The sequence below is a fragment of the Paroedura picta genome, chromosome 1 (assembly GCF_049243985.1).
Source record: "Paroedura picta isolate Pp20150507F chromosome 1, Ppicta_v3.0, whole genome shotgun sequence".
Lineage (NCBI taxonomy): Eukaryota > Metazoa > Chordata > Lepidosauria > Squamata > Gekkonidae > Paroedura > Paroedura picta.
In genome coordinates, this window is record NC_135369.1 from 110,129,495 (window position 1) to 110,149,693 (window position 20,199).

Genomic DNA, 20,199 nt, shown 5'->3' on the forward strand with positions numbered 1-20,199 from the left:
CCCCTTTCCACTGACCAAGGGTAACCCCTGCCAGTAGAAAGGAGGGAGGGAAGATCTCCAGTAAGATCTTCTCCCCTTTCTGCTGGTTGCTGTTTTGTGGGCTGTCTTCTGGAATGCTTCCCTGCCACACAGCTGTTTTTTGTGCTGTTTTGCAGTCCCTTTAAATTTTAAATGGACTGTAGAAGACAGCCTTTTAGGCTTTAAACGCTGTTAAAAGAAAGTGCGGTCCTTTTCCTCAGGGTTTGTATGGCCTTGAACTGGTTCATTTCATGAATGAGCCTCATAGTTCAGCAACAAACCAGTGTTAAACAGTGTTCATTTTAAAAGGCATCCTGTTAATCAGAGCTTTCACCTGAAATGTTGAAAGGGTTGACTGCTTGATGTGGTAGTCATTTTGTGGATGTGCACACCACCATAGGAAAAAATATCAAAGACTCAAATGGGCACAAAAAGGTTGGGACTCCTGAACTATTTGATTCTGAACTCATTTAGAAATGTACATATAACCTCTTTCAACATAATGTTCTCATCTGCTGGAATGTCTGTGGAATAGTTCTTGGGGAAATATGACTTGGTAAATATTGTTTGGCTTTCCACATGGAGTTTTGTAATTTATTTATTTGTTTTTTGTGAATTGTGTATGACAGACACATGAAAGACTGCCTCACATTCTGTGGCAAAATCTCAGTTTGATTGAGGGCACTGCACATTGCAAATACTTTTGTTGTTTAGAGAGGTTGAACTCATTTGCTGCAAGGACGATTTGTGCCATAAAATGTAATGCTAGGTATTGGAGGAAGAAATGTTGTAAAGGACAGCAGCTGGTAAGCTCCATGTTAGCGTGTCTTCACTACAAGACCCTGTGGGCTGGAGGGGCGCATGTGCATTAGTTAACTGGAGAGACAGCAGTGCAGAGCTGGGCAGATGCCCCTGCCCTGCCTGAACAGGGGGCTAACTTCTTCCCTAGACCACTCCTGCTGCCAATTTTTTGAACTTGTACCCCAGGGTAAAAATGCAAAGAGGCTGTGTGTTGTGACCTCTCCCCCTCCCCACACACACACACTCCTGGGCCACCATGGAAAGGGACTGGGAGGATGGTGAACTGTCCCTTCCCTGCCTGATAATGTGGTATTTGGAGCAATGGCCCAGGAATAGGGCCATGTGCACAGCAGGTTCCCAGCTTTGCAAAGCCTGATAAGCCAGAGATGCCCATGCCTTTGGCCAAGGCTGTCATATGATCCATAGCAAGGTGATACTCCAGGTTCAAGCCAGAGAACATCAGCAAGCTGTGTTTTTCTCATGGGGCAGTAACTGCTAAAGGCCACTAGATTATCTGATGAAGGAACAGGCACACAACATCGCATGTGTGACAGGCCCCAGGCCACTCAGTGACCTGTATAGCTATGCCCCTTCCATAGGCCAAAGCACAGCACGAATACAACAGTGGTGCTGGTCACCAGCAGGTCTCAGCAGAAGATCACTCACACCGTGTGCAAACACTTGTGATCATCAAAGACAAAATTCCTGGAGTTGCAGGCCTAGATGAGAGGTGTGTGACCTTGGTTTGAAACCCTGTGTAAGCATGAATGTGGCTGTGGTGGCTCCCACCTTACCAATGTGGCTGCCACTGAAGCAAAAAACTTCTGCTTGATTGCTGCAGATGAGTTTGTTCCTATGTGCTGAGGCCAAAACTGGAGTGGCTCTGCCCACTTGCCCCCCTTGAGAAGCCTCCTGTTCTGTCCCCTTCATCAGTTGCCTGTGGGCTAGATAAGAGTCTTGGATGGGCTGGTGCTGGCCCCCAAACCTCTGGTTTTAAATTTTATAGCTCACTTTTCCCTCCATGTCTTATGACTGTAGGATATTGTGTTTTATGCTATTGCTGTTTTAAATGGGTTTTTACGGGATATATTGTTTTATGATTCTATTCTTTAAGCTGCCTCAAGGCAATATTGTCATGAGAGTCAGGGTACAAATGTAAAAATAATAATGTTTCCAAGTTGGTTTTCCAATAAAACAAGTGTTTTTAACATAACCATCTATGACATCTTCTTCAGGTTCTCTTGTAAAATTAGTGTGAGATTAGTATTCTTTAGGTTCTCTTGTGAGAAAAGATTGTGCCAGTGCTTGGCACCAAGAAAAAAAGTGTCAAAATACTTTCTATGTGCTGGAACAGGCTAGTGTATGCTATTTAAATGTAATTTCAGATTGAGAGTAGACTCTCATTTTTTTAAAAAAGAGCTCCTCAACAATCTTGTTGCCATGGGTAACAAGACTTCTTGACATAGGAATGCAGTAGTGCCAAAGCACACAGTGTGAGAGACACAAAGAAGCTCTGATTTGAGAGCGTGATTGATCAAAAGCCAAAGAGGCAGTTACAGCATTTGATGCCTAATGGGAGCACTGTTGCTTATCTCGAAGTATAGACTGTAAATACTTGCCTTTCTGTGGCTTTGCTTTATGTTTTGCTTCATGCAAATTGCATCATGTTTTTTTTTAATGAAGACAAAAAAGACAAGAAGGTTTGTAGGCTATGCATTTTCTTAATTCACAAAGCAGTCTGATCTCCATAAAAAAGCCTAAGTGTAGAATCTTTGGCTGTGGTTCATGAGGCTTCCTTGTCATAGGGCCCTTTTGGATCCAGCAGATTCTCTTTGTGCTGTAAGTTTGACTGTGCCTGTTCCATGTAAAAAAATCCCATTGGACTAGATTTATACGCCACCTTGAAAGCTACCAACTGCATGACAAAACTGGACATAGCCAGCAGCAACTAGTTTTAAAAGTATTTTCAAAGGTTACTCTGTCTGTTGGCAATGGATTCTAATTTTTCATTATGCAAATATCACAAACAGTAAAAACAGTTTTTACTTCCCATAACTCCTACTGCCTACTATTAGGATAATAACTTTGTATACTGCGTGTTCATGTTAAGTAAAGGGAGACAAGTGGCAAGCTTTCCTTGCAGGCTTTTCCTAGCAACTTTTCCTGTTGCAGAAGAAATGGCTGGAGACACCCAGCAAACTCGGAGTTTAGAACCAATCTTCTCTTTGTTCCCTCACTTGCTTCTGAGCAAACATATTGACCATTTCCACATGTGAACCTGCCTCTGAATAGCCTCTGGTTGCTGGCAGGTTTTAGAGCCCCCTCTACATGACGTCATTTGAATCCCAAGGCTGTCCAAGGGCTACCTTGAGTTTTGGCCAGATTTGCCTTGGGATGAGGGAAATGGCCAAAACTGGATTTGCCACTTATTATCTTGCTTCTAATCTGGGAGCAACCAAGCCTGTATGGAGGGGGAAAGGCACGATAGTCTCTGTAGCATTGTCCCACCCTTGCATCCGCCCTCCCCTCTCCATTTTCTGCTTTGAGAATTTTTTTTTTAAATGGCGTGGTCTGCATTGCTGCGGGACCACAAAACTACTTTGTCAAAGGTAAAATAAAATCTTCTGTAAAGTATCCATGGTCTTTTTAGGATCAGGCAGGCAAAGCACAGTCCCATTTGTGTTTTATGGCAGTGGGGAATGAACAGGAAAAGGGGTGTGCGTGCTGAAGCAGCCCTATCCTGATCAGCCAGGTTTCTGTGCACTTTGTTTTTAAGCCCACAGTTTACACAAAATCACTCTTCAGGGTCCAGTTACCATTCTCACAAATCTACCCAGACATAGAGTCCAAAACACCATGAATCTCAAAAGCTGGGGGGGAAGTGCTGCATCGTTCTGGCATTTCTCCATAGCAATGCAGAAGTGCCTTAAAAATATATTCAGGGATTGGGGGAGGGAAAAGAAAGTTTCAGTCCATGAGAGAACTGTGCTATGAAGGGTGGTTTGCTGTGATTGATAAGCCAAAGAGTTGGGGTGGGGGGAGAAGTTCAGCTTGTTTTCTCTTGCAGCCTCTTCAGGAGGCAAAAAGCCACGACAAGACCAAAAGAAAATGGGATCTCCTGTGAGGAGCGTGCAAACATGTGGATTTCAACTGCATGTTTGCAAACAGCAGGCAGCACGAGGTTTGTGCCTCCATGCAGAAATGGTCCCTGACTCATCCAAAGTTTAGAGTTGCATGTGCCTTTGTTCTGTACATGATGAGAATCCTCAGTTTGGAGCTTCTCTGCAGTCACTGACTTGCAAGAGGGCACCTTGGGCTCAAGGAAGACACACACACGTTTTGTTGGCTTTATTAACTCCGCAGGACATTCAGTAAGGGACTGTCCACAAGAACCCAGACCCCAGCAATGCCTGTCATTTGTCAAAACCATTGATCTTTTGCAAATAGAAGTTCTCTCAGCAGAAGAGACTGACTGTACAATAGCTAAAGCAAAGTGCCTGTGAAACACAGTCACAAGAGTCCAAGCCAATCCCAAGAGTCCAAGCACGTACCATCTTGCAAGCATGTGTTGAAGCTTTTCAGTCTAGGATGAAATTTTAAAAGCTTCTTGCTATGCGATATGTATGGAGGTAGGAGCTGCAGTCCAGGGATGACAGCAAAAAAAATCTTGTTTGTTACTGCCAGCGGAATCCCAAGCAAAGTTATATATTTTAACAAAAATTGAGTCCAATAGCACCTTTAAGACCAACAAAGATTTATTCAACACTGAATAAATCTTTGTTGGTCTTAAAGGTGCTACTGGACTCAATTTTTGTTGTGCTACTTCAGACCAACACGGTTATCCATTTGAATTTATATCTTTTAAAATGATTAACTTCAATAGATTTAGAAGGGCTTAACTCTGTTCAGGAGTGTACTGTGCATTCTTTTATAAATGCTTGTTATTCTTTGCTGTTTTAAAGTTAGTTTCAGTTAACAATGTTTGTTAACCAGATTTATTGGGGAGAGATAAGATTTATGCAGGCTGTAAATTTGTAGCTTGGATAATTTTGGACAGATAGCTGTGAAAAAAATCCAGCCCACAGCTGTAACTTCAAAAGAAGCAAAACAAACAAAGAGGTATGGGAAATGGTTATAAGTAATGCACTCTAACTTTAAGCTGCGATGTCACACTAGGAGGAGGTCTGACTTCCCCTTGTGTTTGGGGCCATCTTTATTTAACAGGCAGTTCCCGGAATGTTACTCCCTGTGCTTGTAATCCTTTTGAAATCTACTACCCATTGCATCTGACCTTTAAACTCCTTCATTTCATATATTAATCCCCTCAACATACTGCACAGGAATTTGATAGCGTCGAATATATGCAATAGTGTAGAGTAGGGGTAGTCAACCTGTGGTCCTCCAGATGTTCATGGACTACAATTCCCATGAGTAGGAATTGTAGTCCATGAACATCTGGAGGACCACAGGTTGACTACCCCTGGTGTAGAGATCATCCTGGTTCTACAGTTCCTCAGGACTGGGATGGAAAGTTATAAATTATTATAAAGCCTAATTGGCAAAGTAAGAAGGGGGAAAGATAACCCTTGGCTTGGAGAGAAGGAATAGGGCAATATAAGAAGAGAATTATAAAGGGTAAGCCATGCAGACTGACATATTTATTGTCTTTGAAGGAGTGTATGAGCTGTTTGCAGAATGAAGCAGTCCCTTTTGCTGTAGCATCCACAAAATACTGTAGTAATCAGTAAGCCCAAGTACTGCAGTTTATCAACATAAGAGCTCTACTGGATCAGATCAATGGAGATTTTTATATAGTGTACCCCATCATGAGACTCCAGAGATTGGCAGGCTAAAAACCTAAGAAATAAACAAATGAAATTAAAATAAGATGGCACATCTAGTGTCTCACACAGTGATCAACCGACACTGTGGCATCAGGCATTAAAAGCATTGCTCTCGCTAGTATTGGTGAAGCTGTAGCCCTTGGTGCTCTTGTGCTGGTATCATTCCTCTGACGGTGTCATATTAAGGTCTACTGAAATATTTCTTGCATTGCTTTGGCAAAGGTCGGGTAGAGCAGGGGTAGTCAACCTGTGGTCCTCCAGATGTTCATGGACTACAATTCCCATGAGCTCCTGCCAGCAAATGCTGGCAGGGGCTCATGGGAATTGTAGTCCATGAACATCTGGAGGACCACAGGTTGACTACCCCTGGGGTAGAGGATATGATATCACAGAATCATAGAATTATAGAGTTGGAAGGGGCCATACAGGCCATCTAGTCCAACCCCCTGCTCAGCGCAGGATCAGCCCAATCCCATTTGGTCAGGCCTGGTTTAAGGAGCTGCAGGGCCTGTAGCACCAGATCCAGCAGGGCCCTAGCAGAGCAAAACCAGAGCTGCTATTTGTGCTGCACTAGTAACAGCGGGGCACCCATCCCAGGGATAGTTTGGAACTCTGGAAGCAACTGATACCTTCACTTTGCTGAAAACATTTCCTAGTATTATCCTGAACTCTAAACTTCCTTAACTTTAAAAAGAAAACAATCTTTTTTTCAAACAAAAATGAGTACACTCAGGGACTGTAATCCTCTTAAAGATAAAGTCATGTCTGACCCTTGGGGTGACGCCCTCTAGCATTTTCATGGCAGACTCAATCGGGGTGGTTTGCCAGTGCCTTCCCCAGTCATTGCCGTTTACTCCCCAGCAAGCTGGGTACTCATTTTACCGACCTCGGAAGGATGGAAGGCTGAGTCAACCTTGAGCCGGCTGCTGGGATTGAACTCCCAGCCTCATGGGCAGAGCTTCAGACTGCTTGTTGGCTGCCTTACCATTCTGCGCCACAAGAGACTCTTAGGACTGTAATTCCAGTTCCAGAGCATTAATGTCTCTCCCAGGATCACATTTAGAATCCAGTGGCACCTTTGACCAGCAAAGTTTTATTCAAGGTATGAGCTTTCATGTGCATCACACTTCCTCAGATAAGATATCATGGACATTGTATCTGAGGAAGTGTGCATGCACACAAAAGCTCATAATTTGAATAAAACTTTGTTGGTCTTAAAGGTGCCACTGGACTCTAAATTTGTTCTGCTGCTTCAGACCAACATGGCTACCCACTTGAATCTATCTCCCAGGGATACTTTTACATGTGCCATCCACTCACTGACGTTCAGAGGGCGCCCTCCTGCCCCAGCAGCTCCAATCTGCCCACAGCGCCCTCCCTCTCTTCCTTCAGCTTTGCCCTGCTGTGTCAGGGGAGCTGGGTTCTGGCATTCCCTTCAAGGGTTTTCTAGCAGGGGAGTCAGTTTCTCTGGGGCTAGATTGCTTTATCACTTGGCAGGCTTTGGCAGAGGCCATCAAATGCAGCACATGCTGCCGCCAGAGCACTCCCTTTCTTTCTTTTTTCCTGTTGCGCTTTTGCCTGTGTGTGTGAATGTAGTAAAATGGATAGTAGAGTTCAATGAAACCTGATTAGGAGTGGGGAGAAATTTGTTCTTTTTCTTTAGCTTTCAGTTCCTATGTTTGTTGACATTGAGTTTCAATAAAATGTTGTGTTTTGCATTTCCTGCGAGTATATAGATTTATCCCCCCCCCCATTACAAAAGTGAATATCTGGAATTCTTCTGGGATCTTAGCTGAAACCAGGGCCCATTCCACGCACTTTCAATGTAGAAGAAGAAGAATTGGTTCTTATATGCCGCTTTTCCCTACCCGAAGGAGGCTCAAAGCGGCTTACAGTCGCCTTCCCATTCCTCTCCCCACAACAGACACCCTGTGGGGTAGGTGAGGCTGAGAGAGCCCTGATATCACTGCCTGGTCAGAACAGTTTTATCAGTGCCATGGCAAGCCCAAGGTCACCCAGCTGGTTGCATGTGGGAGAGTGCAGAATCGAACCCAACATGCCAGATTAGAAGTCCGCACTCCTAACCATTACACCAAACTTGCCAGCTGGATTTTCCTGTGCAGAACAGGAAAATCTACTTCTAAAGTGCATTGAAAGTGCATTATCTATTGTGTGCAGAATAGGCCCCGGCTTTCCTGTGGGGCTGAGATGAAAGGAAAGCACCTAAAGAAGGGGGGGGGGAGTTCTTGCAAAAGGAAGGCTGCAAAGCCCATCTTCTGCAACATTGTAAAGAACAAATCCCTTAATGGGATGGAATCCAAAAACTACCCCAGATTTGGCCAGTTGATCCCTCCCCCCCCCCAATCTGCTGCCACCACCTACTCTCAGAATTGCTGATTTTTAAAACAAGCTTACAGTTGGATCAATAGGCTCACAAATGCTTTAAGAAACTATAACTTTTCCCATATAAACAACTTGCTCTAATTAAGTTTTAAAATATTACAATAAGAAAAACACAACCCTGTCTTTTAAAAAGATTTCACAATCTAATGCTGAATAAACAAATCAAAATGAATCCTGACAAAGGCATGTCATGCAGACAACTGGCTTATCCCCCCCCCCCCTTTTACATTTAAGTAAAGGATTGTAATTTTCATGAACTGGCCAGCCACAAAAAAGTGGTTTCTCTTTCCCTTCTGTAAGCAGTTTTATTATAACCTATAATGAATCATGTAAAATGTTGGGTACATGTGCCTTTCGGAAAGTCTTCTACATGTTGGCTCATGTTCACAGCCTCTTTGAAGCTGGATAAACAGAATAGTTGTGGCAGGTACAAAGTTTTGCTTTGAGAGTATGTTGCAGTAATAGCATAAACTTCTGCTAAAAGCTTCTGAATTGTATTGGCTACATATATGAATGCCTGATACTGGCTGTGGATCACCATAGCTGTAAGCAGTTTTCTTTTAGTGATTTTAATAGTTGTTCCCAAGATTCTGCGGAGAATTATCATTCTGAAGTCATGCAGGTTCTTATGTTATTAAAAAGCCTTAAGTATCAACATTCTTCAGCAGATGTTTTAGAAGAAGAAGAGTTGGTTCTTATATGCCGCTTTCCCCTACCCAAAGGAGGCTGAAAGCGGCTTATAGTTGCCTTCCCTTTCCTGTCCCCACAGCAGACACCCTGAGGGGTGAGTGAGGCTGAGAGAGCGCTGATATCACTGCCCGGTCAGAACTGCTTTATCAGTGCTGTGGCGAGCCCAAGGTCACCCAGCTGGCTGCATGTGGGGGAACGTGCAGTCAAACCCGGCTATTATTATTAACCATGGCTATTATTTAAATATGACACATAATTTTGAGATATCATAGGAAAGATATTAGAAAGATGAAATTTTTCATATTTTGACTCTTGTACATTAGTCAAAATATGAAAAAAAATGTCATTTTTCTATTGTGGTTTGAGTAACTAAGTCACCAGGCTTCTGATACCTAGAAAGGTCAACTAGAAAATCAGTTTTTCCTGAGATGATAATTGTGGATGCCATGCTTAAATAGCATAATATATCCTGCATTCTTGTTAATGGCATAATATACCCTATAACTAGAATGACAAAGATAGTTATTAAAGGCCAGTGGCAAAATGTTATATTACAGGTAATTTTACAGAAAGGAATCATTTGGTGATGATTTTAAAAGCTAGTATGCTCTTGCATATTAAACATGATATATAATCCCAATATTTCATGAAATAAAATCAGTGAATCTGAACTAAACTGGAGTTTGAAAAGGTTAATGTGCATGTTTGCTTGGGAGACAGTAGCTTGGATCCTCAAGGACTTTTCCATGGATGAATTGATTTATTTATTTCTTCCCTCTCTTGCAGTCCAAAGTTACCTCCCCAGAGGCTGCTTCTGTCGGACAAAGGAGCCAGAGGAAAGAAATTTTAAAGCAGTGGTTCTTAACCTTCCTAATGCCGCAACCCTTTAATATAGTTCTTCATGTTATGGTGACACCCCCCCCCCCAGCTATAAAATTATGCAAGTGTTCTTTCACAGAAATTAAACCGAAACTGACCAAATGGTGTGAAGATCCATTGTTCAAGATTGTTCATAAATTGTTTTTTCCCCAGGGTTTCTCAGTTCAGTTCTGCCTCTTGTCCCACCATGCTGATCTCGCTCTTTTCTGCTGCTACAGATAGACGAACGCTCTATCTCGATCTACCCTGCAAGGCTGTTGTATGAATGGTATGGATGGTATCCCTCCCACTCCCCAGGCCAAGCTGCTTACCCTGCTGCGACCCCCATGAAAGGGTATTTTGACCCCCACTGTTTTAAAGAATTTGGGGTCAGTGGTAGGTAGGGGGAAGACAAGAAAGCTCACAAGATTTGTGATGGGAAAATTACAAAACAGCATAATTTCCCCTCTATGATTCCTGGAAATTTAGCACCCACAGTGATGTACCAACTTCAAAGAAACTTCTGGTATTTTTTTCTGTCCACTAATTTGTTTTCTTGTCATCTAGACCACATAGTAAAGTACTGTTGAAAATTCTGGAATCTTAGGTGGTTTCTCTATGAAAAGCAGGTTGATACACCCAGTGTCAAAGCCACAACTGTATAAAATAAGAGCTCTCAAACAAGAAGTTCAAAGGTTGAAATATAAACAAGCCTGGCATTACCTCAATAGTTACTGGTTTCATCAGTATGTGGATGCATGGCTAACCAGTTTACATTCATGAAATGGTATGTGAACGCATAAAGCTGATGTTCTGATCAATTTTTCCAGAATTTTATCATATTCAAAACTGACCCAGAAGCACAGTAATGTATTACCCATAAAAGCATGTAAAATGAAGTTGCTTGCTTACCATGTCATAATCTAAATCATCCCAAATTTGTGTTGCCGTAGAGGAGCTGTTGGTTTCCTGCCAGTTTTCTTCTTCCCATCTCCCATTGCTGCTCCTGCAGTCAGAAAGGGTGAGGTGGGAGTAAAAAACCACAATCCAGAGATGGCAAAATATCATTTCTGGGGATAACCCAGAAGCATCACTTTGCTCTAGGAATCACCAGAAACTCTATAGTTTTACTAGGAAGTTTCCAGTAATTCCTAGAGAGGTGTGCTGTCACATGGCTTTTCTCCAGAAGTCACATCATGCTGCCTTCTGATGTTGCCTCTCATTTCTCAGAACCATGACTAGCTATTTTTGCCCTAATGGCAAGAATATATAATTGCACCTCCTATACTTTCATAATTGGTTAATACTTTCATACTTTGGTTAAAAGATAAATACATAAATAACAAGAATTATAATAATAGCGTGGCTGATACTTACCAAGGCTGCATGTTGACGCAGCTCAGGGGCAGCTGCGAGGGAGGTGCTATGGCGTGCCCACAGGCGCGAGCACAAGCCTGGCAGCAGCATGCCATTGCTTGGCAAGGGGCAGGGCCTGAGCACGCCTATTTAAGGTGCCACATGCTACCTCTTTGCCCTGGCTCTTTGGCGGACAGCTTCCTTCCCTCCCACCCTGTTTTCTGATGGTTGTGTTGGTTTGAGCATTGAATTTTATTGTCAGAACTGTGGGGGTTTGCCATGAGAAAGAGCTTGATGGCAGGGGCCCTGTCTGCATACAGGAACCCCTGGAAGTTTGGCGGGACCTCCTAAGAGGGGGCACAGAACAGGGAAGCCGATCTGGCTGGGTAGGCTTAAACAGACCCGTTGGCCAGGGGACCTGGAGGTAGCCAACTGCCGCTGGCACCAGTTTGCTCCTACACAAAAAAGGTCTTCTCCCTGGTAGAGCAGGATTTGGAGAGGCAGGGAGGTCTGAATTCCCAGCTAGGAGTGGGTAGGAGCTCCAAGGCGCCTCGCAGAGTCTGGGGTTTTGGGAACCAGTCGGCTAACAGGCTGGTCAGGTTCTCTTCTCATTGGTGCCAACCTTGGTACATATTGAAAATAAAAGCTGTGGCCATTTAAAAGCTAGTACACTTGTGTTGTCTCATTGCAGCCTAGATGGCCCCTGCAAGTTATCACAATGTTTATTTTACTTATGACATACTTTTTCTCCATCCCTCAGCTTTTTGAGCCTCAAACAAGTGCTTTACTACTCTGGCATTTCTGATATTCTTATGATAGCCTTATGCATGCACTTGTGAGTGGAGCTGTGGAATCCAGTTGTACACATAGAATTGCTTTCAATAAATTTTATTGCAACGATATTTACAATATAAGCTGAATCTAGGGATCTGCACAAATTGGGAATAGCTGTTCAGTTTGTGATTCCTAGTGTGTCTGCTTTGCAAACCATGAACTGTCACAAATCTTTTAACTGCCAAATGAATTGATTCAATGTATCAGGTTTGTAATGTGGTAGAATGGCTCCCCGACACACTGAAGATATCAAACTCATGGGGATCCCCAGTTTCTGCCTGTCCTTAACATTTGGTGAAGGTTGGGTGTATAGGGCCCAAGATACACCCCCCTCCCCAAAGGAAGTGCCCCCAGGAAAGTGCTTTCTTGGGAAATGACAGGTGCTCATTTTGATAGATGCAGGTTCAGGAACGAGCTAGAGACATCAATGTTTCAGGGAACCTTCCCCAGATGCCCTCCAAGTTATGTTGCTTTAAAGTTTGGTAAACATTTAGACTGAGTGGAGACAGTCTAGAAATGTATTTGTCCTTTCTTAGCAATAGCTGTAGGCCTTCCAACAGCAGAGAGACCTTTGGATATAAGAACTTACAGCAGAGGAGAAGCACAACATGAGGCAGGAGGAAATTCAGTAAACTGAATAGTAGACAAAATGCCCTACAGTCCACCTAGATTCCAAATGGACCATGCTAATATTTATATTAATGAAATTGCTCACATGTTGTTGATTCTCCAATAACATGTTATAGGGATGTCTACCAAGTGGCAACTGGCAGGAAGCTGGAGTGAGGGGGCATGGTGCCTCATTCAGTTACTCTAAATGCACACTCTAAATTTTGAATATATGAAGGCTTCATTGTTTTTTAAGAAGTTGAATGCAGACTTGGTCTGTATCAACAGAGCCATCACACAAAAATAGCAAGGTGTCATAGTATACCACATTGTTTAGTCTGCATTTGGAGAACTCTGCACAGTTCTGGATGCCTCACTTCGGAAAAGTGAGGACAAAATTGAGAGGTGCAGAAGAGAGCAATGAGGATGATCTGGGGACCAAGCCCTATGAGGAAAGGCTGAGGCACATGGGAATATTCAGCTTGGAGAAGAGGAGGTTGAGAGGGGACATGAATGCTATCTATAAGCATCTGAAAGATTGTCATTTGGAAGAGGGGATGGAATGGTTCCTACTGGCAGCAAAGGATAGGCTCACTATAATGGGTTTAAACTACATGTTGAATGGTACCAACTAGATATGGGGGGGGGGGAGGAAATTAACATTCAAAGTAGTTCTGCAGTGGAACTGACTGCCTAAGGTGGAGGTAAACTCTTTCTTACTGGCAGTCTGGGCGGGGAGAGGGAGAGGGATGCTTGCCGGCGGGCAAAAATGCGCAGGCGTGGAACTGCCGCATCTGTGTGTTTGCACCTGTGCCTCCCCCCGCAGCGCGACGCTTGCCGGCGGAGACGCTTGCTGGTGGGGAGCTGCTGTGCCTGCGCGTTTGCGCCCATGCCTCCCCCCCCCCCGGCTTGAGCAATTTGGCCACCAAAGTGGCCGATCGCTCCCAGCGCAGCGAGTGCCATGCTGCGGAGGGGAGGGAGGCACCCACACCTCCCCCCCCCCGCTGCGGCCTGATACCGAGGCCTCCATGGCCTGGTACCAAGGCCATGGCCCAGGGGTTGGAGAACAATACAGCATCTCTTCAGGGAATCTCGCTTGATGAAATCTGCAAGGCTGCCACATGGTTCTCGGCCCCCAGGTTTGTATGCCACTACTCTGTGGACGTCAATTCTAGGAGTGATTCTGTGCTTGGGAAAGTGGCTTATTATGTGAGAGCATGACACCTACATCCTTGGTAACTGAGCTTGCTGTTCTCCCAACATGGGCCTGCACAGAGGTATTGAACAATGAAAACAAAGTTTCACATACCTGTTACAGGTGTTCATTGAGAGACTTGTACATGCTTACATTCTCTTTGTCCTGGCTCCACTGTGAGCTCTGCACATTTTTTCCTGCAATGTGGGTTCCTTTGTGTCTTTGGAGAACTAAGGGGTGATGCCCCCCCATACCACATGACAGCTTCACCAAATGGCTGGGGTTGGGGATCGCCCTACAAGCCTTAAAAACCTCTAGAAATCATTCAGTCTCATCTCTATGGCTGGCCAGAACCTGTACAGTGTGCCTCCACAGAAGTTACAGTTAAACACAATCCTCTTTTACTCACCCATTTGGCTGAGTCCCCCCAATGTACAAACAGTGGTTCCTTACTATGCACAGCTATTAGAAGGTTACCGTATAATCACTTTTATTCTTAAGAATTTTAATTTCCCCCCTGAAATTTGCAAAGCATGGTCCAAAATACATTCATAAACTGCTCTTTTTAATTTTTTATTTTTAGCTGAAAGACAGCTGAACAAAGGAATACTTGTTTGAATTACTGTTAGTGTTTAGGAAGTTGACATTGGAAGGAAGTGAATTGCTAACTAGTGATGACCCATTGCGTTGAGGGGGAGCTGGTTTTTTGAAGTTGTGAGTAGAAATACAGCATGGGTTGGTGTCCTGCAGAGACAGGTGGATATGTTTGGACAAATATCCCATTATTTCAACCAGAGACAAAAAGACTGAACATACTCATAACCCTTCAACTGAGGCTGTTCTTTGTTTATTATCACCATTTAAAAATTCTGTATCATATTATATAATACTTTTTAAAGTCACATTATATAATACTTTTTAAAATGCTGTACCTAAAACTACAGTGATCCATGCGACAGTCACCTCCAGATTAGATTTCTGTAACTCGCTCTACACGGGCCTGCCCTTGTCCTTGATCCGGAAACTTCAGCTAATGCAAAATGCAGCTGCTAGGGTCCTCACTGTTACACCTTGGAGGGCCCACATCCAGCCGGTGCTGAGGCAGCTGCACTGGTTGCCAATTGCTGTCCGCATCCGGTTCAAGGTTTTGGTTTTAACCTTTAAGGCTTTACGTGGGTTGGGACCCACATACCTGAGGGGCCGCCTGTCGCCCTATGTGCCCCGCAGGACTCTACGCTCCGCAGGAGAAAACCTACTGATCATTCTCGGCCCCAGAGAAGCGCGCCTAGCCTCAACCAGGGCCAGGGCTTTCTCTGTCCTGGCCCCCACCTGGTGGAATGAGCTCCCGGGTGAGCTGCGGGCCCTGCAGGAGCTGTCAGCATTCTGCAGGGCCTGTAAAACGGAGCTCTTCCACCAGGTCTATGGTTGAGGTTGGGATTGGCAAGGAAGAACATTGCCCCCCTGGGGGGTTTGAAGGAATCATCATCACCCTCCATCCCCCAATGACCTTGTTCGGGTAGGGGAGACTGGTATTTTCCGTCATGTTGGGTATTTTTATAGTCTTTTAACGGGGGGTTTAATGGGAGATTTTAAGACTATTGTTACCCGCCACGAGCCTGTTGGGAGTGGCGGGAAATAAATTGAATAATAATAATAATAATAATAATAATAATAATAATAATAATAATAATAATAATAATAATAATAATAATAACAACTTCAATTTAATTTAGTGCTTCAGGATTGCAGCTGTAGCATATGTCCCTGCCCTGCTCTTTGGTGTAGTAGTTAGGAGAGCCAGTTTGGTGTAGTGGTTACGAGTGCGGACTTGTAATCTGACATGCCAGGTTCAATTCTGCACTCCCCCACATGCAACCGGCTGGGTGACCTTGGGCTCGCCATGGCACTGATAAAACTGTTCTGACCGAGCAGTGATATCAGGGCTCTCTCAGCCTCACTTATCTCACAGGGTGTCTGCTGTGGGGAGAGGAAAGGGAAGGTGACTGTAAGCCGCTTTGAGCCTCCTTTGGGTAGGGAAAAGCGGCATATAAGAACCAACTCTTCTTCTTCTTCTTTCCTGATCATATAACTAGTTCTTAGCTAACATGCCATCTTTCTGTATGAGGGCTGAATACACGAGAAAAGAGCATCATAATAAGACAGTAATTAATATATGTGCTCTTCAGGGGGCTGCCCTTGAAGAGGATCCAGAAATTTCAGCTGGTAGAAAGTATAGCAGCCCACTTGTTATCAAGCTCTGCCTACTAGACTAATGTTACCCTTCAATGGGTGTCTGTTTGTTTCCAGGTCCAATTTAAAGTGATGGGGCTTACATTTAAAGCCCTTAACCACCTGAAGCCAAAATACTGAAGGACCATACCGCAGTTGAGCTCTTCACAACAAGATCTTCCCAAAGTTCCCTCATTTGGAAATGAGTCGTCACTGGCCTGAAGCTGATCCTTTCCTTTTGTGCCCTGCTGTTATCAAATAGCCTTATGAAAATTGGTGGGACAGTCACCTACCCTTGGGAGTTTCAGGCTTAAAAAGAGCTTCTGGGGCATCTGGAATAGGCTCATAATTGTTTTAACTACTTATTTTGAACTATACTTTTTAATTCAAATTAATATTTTTGTATTTTTTATATTGTCACCCACTTGTTTCAAGAGAAAGGCAAGGTATATAAGTGGCCTAAATAAATTTTGAAAATATAGACCTGCATGGTTACTGTTTCTAATCTGAAACAAACCATCAGTGTGTGAAACTCTGTTCTATTTCTATGGCTGTTTCAAGGACATCATGATAAAGGAATAAGAGGCCTTACTGTATGATAGAGCAGTGGTCCCCAACCTTTTTATCACCGGGGACCTGTCAATGCTTGACAATTTTACTGAGGCCGGGGGGGGGGGTAGTCTTTTGCTGAGGGACATAGCTGCTGCCGCCTGAGCCCCTGCTCCACTTGCTTTCCTGCCGGTGTCCCTGACTTCCCTCCACCCACTGGGGGGCGCTGCCAGCAGCAGCTGTGCAGTGCCACGCCGAGGGGGAGCATCAAAGGTGAGCTGGCAGCAGAGTCACAGGGCAGCCCCCAAGGCAATAGCTGGGGAGGAGGACAAGCCGCGGCCCGGTACCGACTGATGTATGGACCGGTACCGGTCTCCGGACCGGGGGTTGGGGACCACTGTGATAGAGTCCTTATTCACTACTGTGCACTGTGGTAAACTACCCAGGTTGCTCTTCTCAGGTCAATCAATCTGTCATGAATAAAGATGTAGCCAGTTTAGAATCTATTGCCACAGAATATTGGTAACAGTTGGAGATAAATGCTTGGTTTTGTTCAGTTGTTGTAGAAAAACCCAGCTGGTTCTGGTTTCCAGAAGAGGGAGGCAGGAAACTGAAATTGTAGCAACTAGATGTTTTGAGGATCCTTTTTATAACTTTATCACTTTGAGTTCTTTTATTAAGCTTGATACTTAAGTTCTCCCAAACCTTTGGGAATTATGTTTAAAAATTATTCTTATTCTTATTCTTTCCTTACTAAATTCATGATTTTTCTTCTCATTTATGTATGGGCTTTGAGAAGAGGGGCTCTGAGAAACTAGAGTTTTTCTCATCAGCAACCATTCAGGTCTGCTACATAGGACAACATACGTACACAGAGAGTGAGCAAGAAAGAGAGTTAGGACTGTTCGTGTAGAAACGAAAGGAAAGAGCAAAGCCAAGATCCTTCTGTAGGTTAAAATCAGGTGATTTTATATTTATCAGCCTGAAGCCTGCTGAAGGGAAATTAAAAGGTATTTGAATCAAAGCATATGTATATGTGTTTCAACAGTGTTAGTCACGGTTCATAATAAGGTTGCAAAACCAGCAAAATTGGAAACACACACACAAAAGCACTGTGTTCTAGGAACCAACTTTTGAAAAGCTACAGTAACTCCACCTGAGATCCATGCAGTGCAGTCCTTAATAAATGATGCCTGTTTAGAATAAGTATTCAGTTTCTGCTCAGCATCTACATGAAGCTTTTTAGTCTGTTATTGATAACAATGCATGTCTTGGTACATTTAGATGCTGTTACCTTTTGCTTTGATTTAAGAACAGAATTGAATCAATAATTGCCTTTATCATTTAAACAGGTTGAACCGCTGATACAGAAGGACCATGAAAGTATGGTGCATCACATTTTACTCTATCAATGTAGCAGCAATCTGAACGACAGCGTGCTGGATTATGGCCATGAGTGCTATCATCCAAACATGCCAGATTCTTTCCTTACATGTGAAACAGTAATTTTTGCTTGGGCCATTGGAGGAGAGGTAGGATAAATATTGTGATTTATTTATTAAACAATAATGGTGTTAGTTGCTTCTTATCATTCTTATAAGCTCTCTGGTGGTTCCTTTTGTATCTGACCTAGGATTGCTATTATATTACCAGCTCTTTTCCTTCATTTCACCTTGGTTAGCAACAGAAGGGGATTAGGAAAGGAGTGGGAAGTTAGATTGCTATGCTTCCATTGCCACTATACAATTACTCTTTGGTGGAACAATGGAGATGTAAGAATGGGGGGGGGGGAGTCCCAAAGAATGTATTAAAATTGCCAAGCTATATATCTACCATGGGCAGATGGTAGATATTTGTCACTCTGGTAATGGTTTCTGATTTATATTTGATTTACATACTCCCCTCCCTAGCTGCTTATGTATACTGCAGTTGAGCAATGAAAATAAAGTTGGCCCTTTGATTATCCCAGTTTACGATGTTGGCTCTCCTTACTCTGCATCTGTGGGCAAACCAGAAACCATTACTGGTAGGATGCAGAAGAACAAAAAAGTGCTAGTTGACTGATTTATTGTTGTACTAAATCCCTATACACTTCACTATTTCTTCCTTGCCAAGCTTCTTTTAGCACTTGAAGTAGATGTGCCATGACCAATCCCTTAGATGCATAGCCTGTGGGTCAAGGATAGTGGTCCCCCTCAAGGGGTTCCTGTCCCAGGTCCCTAAAGGGACTGCGACTCCAGGCTTCTGGTCTGAGGGCAACCTCTTCATCCTCCAAACAGGATGCTCACCAGAGTTGAACCATATACTACTGCAGCAACATTTTTCTGCACTGCTCCAACCTACCAACTATATCTCTTCAGAGTAGGGTGAGTGCCAGTTGAGCTAGAGGGGCAAAAAAAAAAAATCCTTCCTGGCTCCCAAAGGGGTGACCAGCTTGTACCTGCTCTGAAAACAAAGGAGGATAGAATGGCCTTGTGACCATTGTAGGGGATCTGTAATTTTCTGGCATACCAAGATAGAAATAAAGATAGGCTCCAAACTAGTTCAACATGTTACAGTAATATAATCTGGTTTACTATATTTGCATGATTCAAATTTCAGGGCTTCACATATCCTCCTCATGTTGGTTTATCAATTGGTACAGCAACAGATCCTCAATATGTGCTTATGGAAATCCATTATGACAATCCATCATATCTGGAAGGTACTTTTCTTTGCTCCATTTTAACTTCTAATCTGTTAAATTTGCTAATATATTTGCACATAGATTACAATATAGCATGTATTAGCATATATTTCCTTGCTAGTTTCCTAAAACAGGTTATATAAATACACAGAAGATGGAAGTCTGCTGCTTCATATCCTCCCTGTGAATATATTACAGCTTGCTCTGGCCAATATTAAAGTTGTGATGAATGAAGCTATATGAATTGGGGGTATATCAGTTTATTTCTGATTAGGGATGTGCACTCTGAGTTTATTTTATCAGACAAAAAAAGCCCTTCCTACATCTATTATGTTGGTTACTAAAAGTGAAGCCCATTTTAAAAACTCTCCTGGCATCTAGGGGGCTGGCGAGAGTGGTGGGGCAGTTGTGGAGCATGGCCTTCCGCTCACTCCCCCAACAGACAGGGGGCTGGCAAGAGCTGGCAGGGCTCAGCAAATCAACATATATAGGAACAGGATAGAGAACTGTGTATCTCATGCAGGAAGCTAATACACAGTGCGAAACAAGCCCCGCTGTGTTCAGTTTCATGTTATCTTTGGGCTATGGGTGCTCTAATGCTGTAGTAAGAGCTCCTTCCTACCCCGGACATCACCTAGCTATACCTGTTTCTTATGCCAGCATCACTATTCTAGGATCTGAAGGAAGGAAGCACAGAACATTTTGATTTCCTTGATAGTTATAGTTCCTTTCTGCTAAATGAGGGAAATTTCCATTGGAAGAATAAGTCCTAGCAGAAGTGAACTATTGCTATGTGACTAAAAGAACAATCCTAAGGGGTACTCAGGAGTAAGGCCCATTTTATTCAAAGGAGCTTGTTCTTAGGAAAATGTTCTTAGAATTGCCTTCTCAGTAACTAAACATTAAAAATATTTCAGCTTAAGTCATCACTTAAAAAAAAACAATGAAATGATAGACTGTTCTCTTCACTGCCGGTTTTTATTAAATTATAGTTTTCTTAATTAGTAATGCCCTATGCCAGTTTGGTGTAGTGGTTAGGAATGCAGACTTCTAATCTGGCATGCCGGGTTTGATTCTGCACTCCCCCACATGCAGCCAGCTGGGTGACCTTGGTCTGGCCACAGCAC

The 20,199-nt window shown here is 43.4% G+C and overlaps 1 protein-coding gene and 1 long non-coding RNA gene across 3 annotated transcripts in view; one reads left to right on the plus strand and one right to left on the minus strand.

The window, feature by feature from the left end:
• Positions 1–20,199, minus strand: part of LOC143844903 (uncharacterized) — a 107,754-nt gene that overhangs the window by 36,643 nt on the left and 50,912 nt on the right. For both annotated transcript variants that reach the window (XR_013234187.1, XR_013234188.1), the window contains exon 3: positions 10,527–10,620. This is a non-coding gene — a long non-coding RNA (uncharacterized LOC143844903). The remainder of the gene's footprint in view (positions 1–10,526; positions 10,621–20,199) is intronic.
• The window catches only part of MOXD1 (monooxygenase DBH like 1), a 64,615-nt gene that overhangs the window by 27,385 nt on the left and 17,031 nt on the right, over positions 1–20,199 (plus strand). The window contains exons 5-6 of the mRNA XM_077352692.1: positions 17,739–17,918; positions 18,988–19,090. Coding sequence (XP_077208807.1) covers positions 17,739–17,918; positions 18,988–19,090 — 283 coding nt within the window. The remainder of the gene's footprint in view (positions 1–17,738; positions 17,919–18,987; positions 19,091–20,199) is intronic.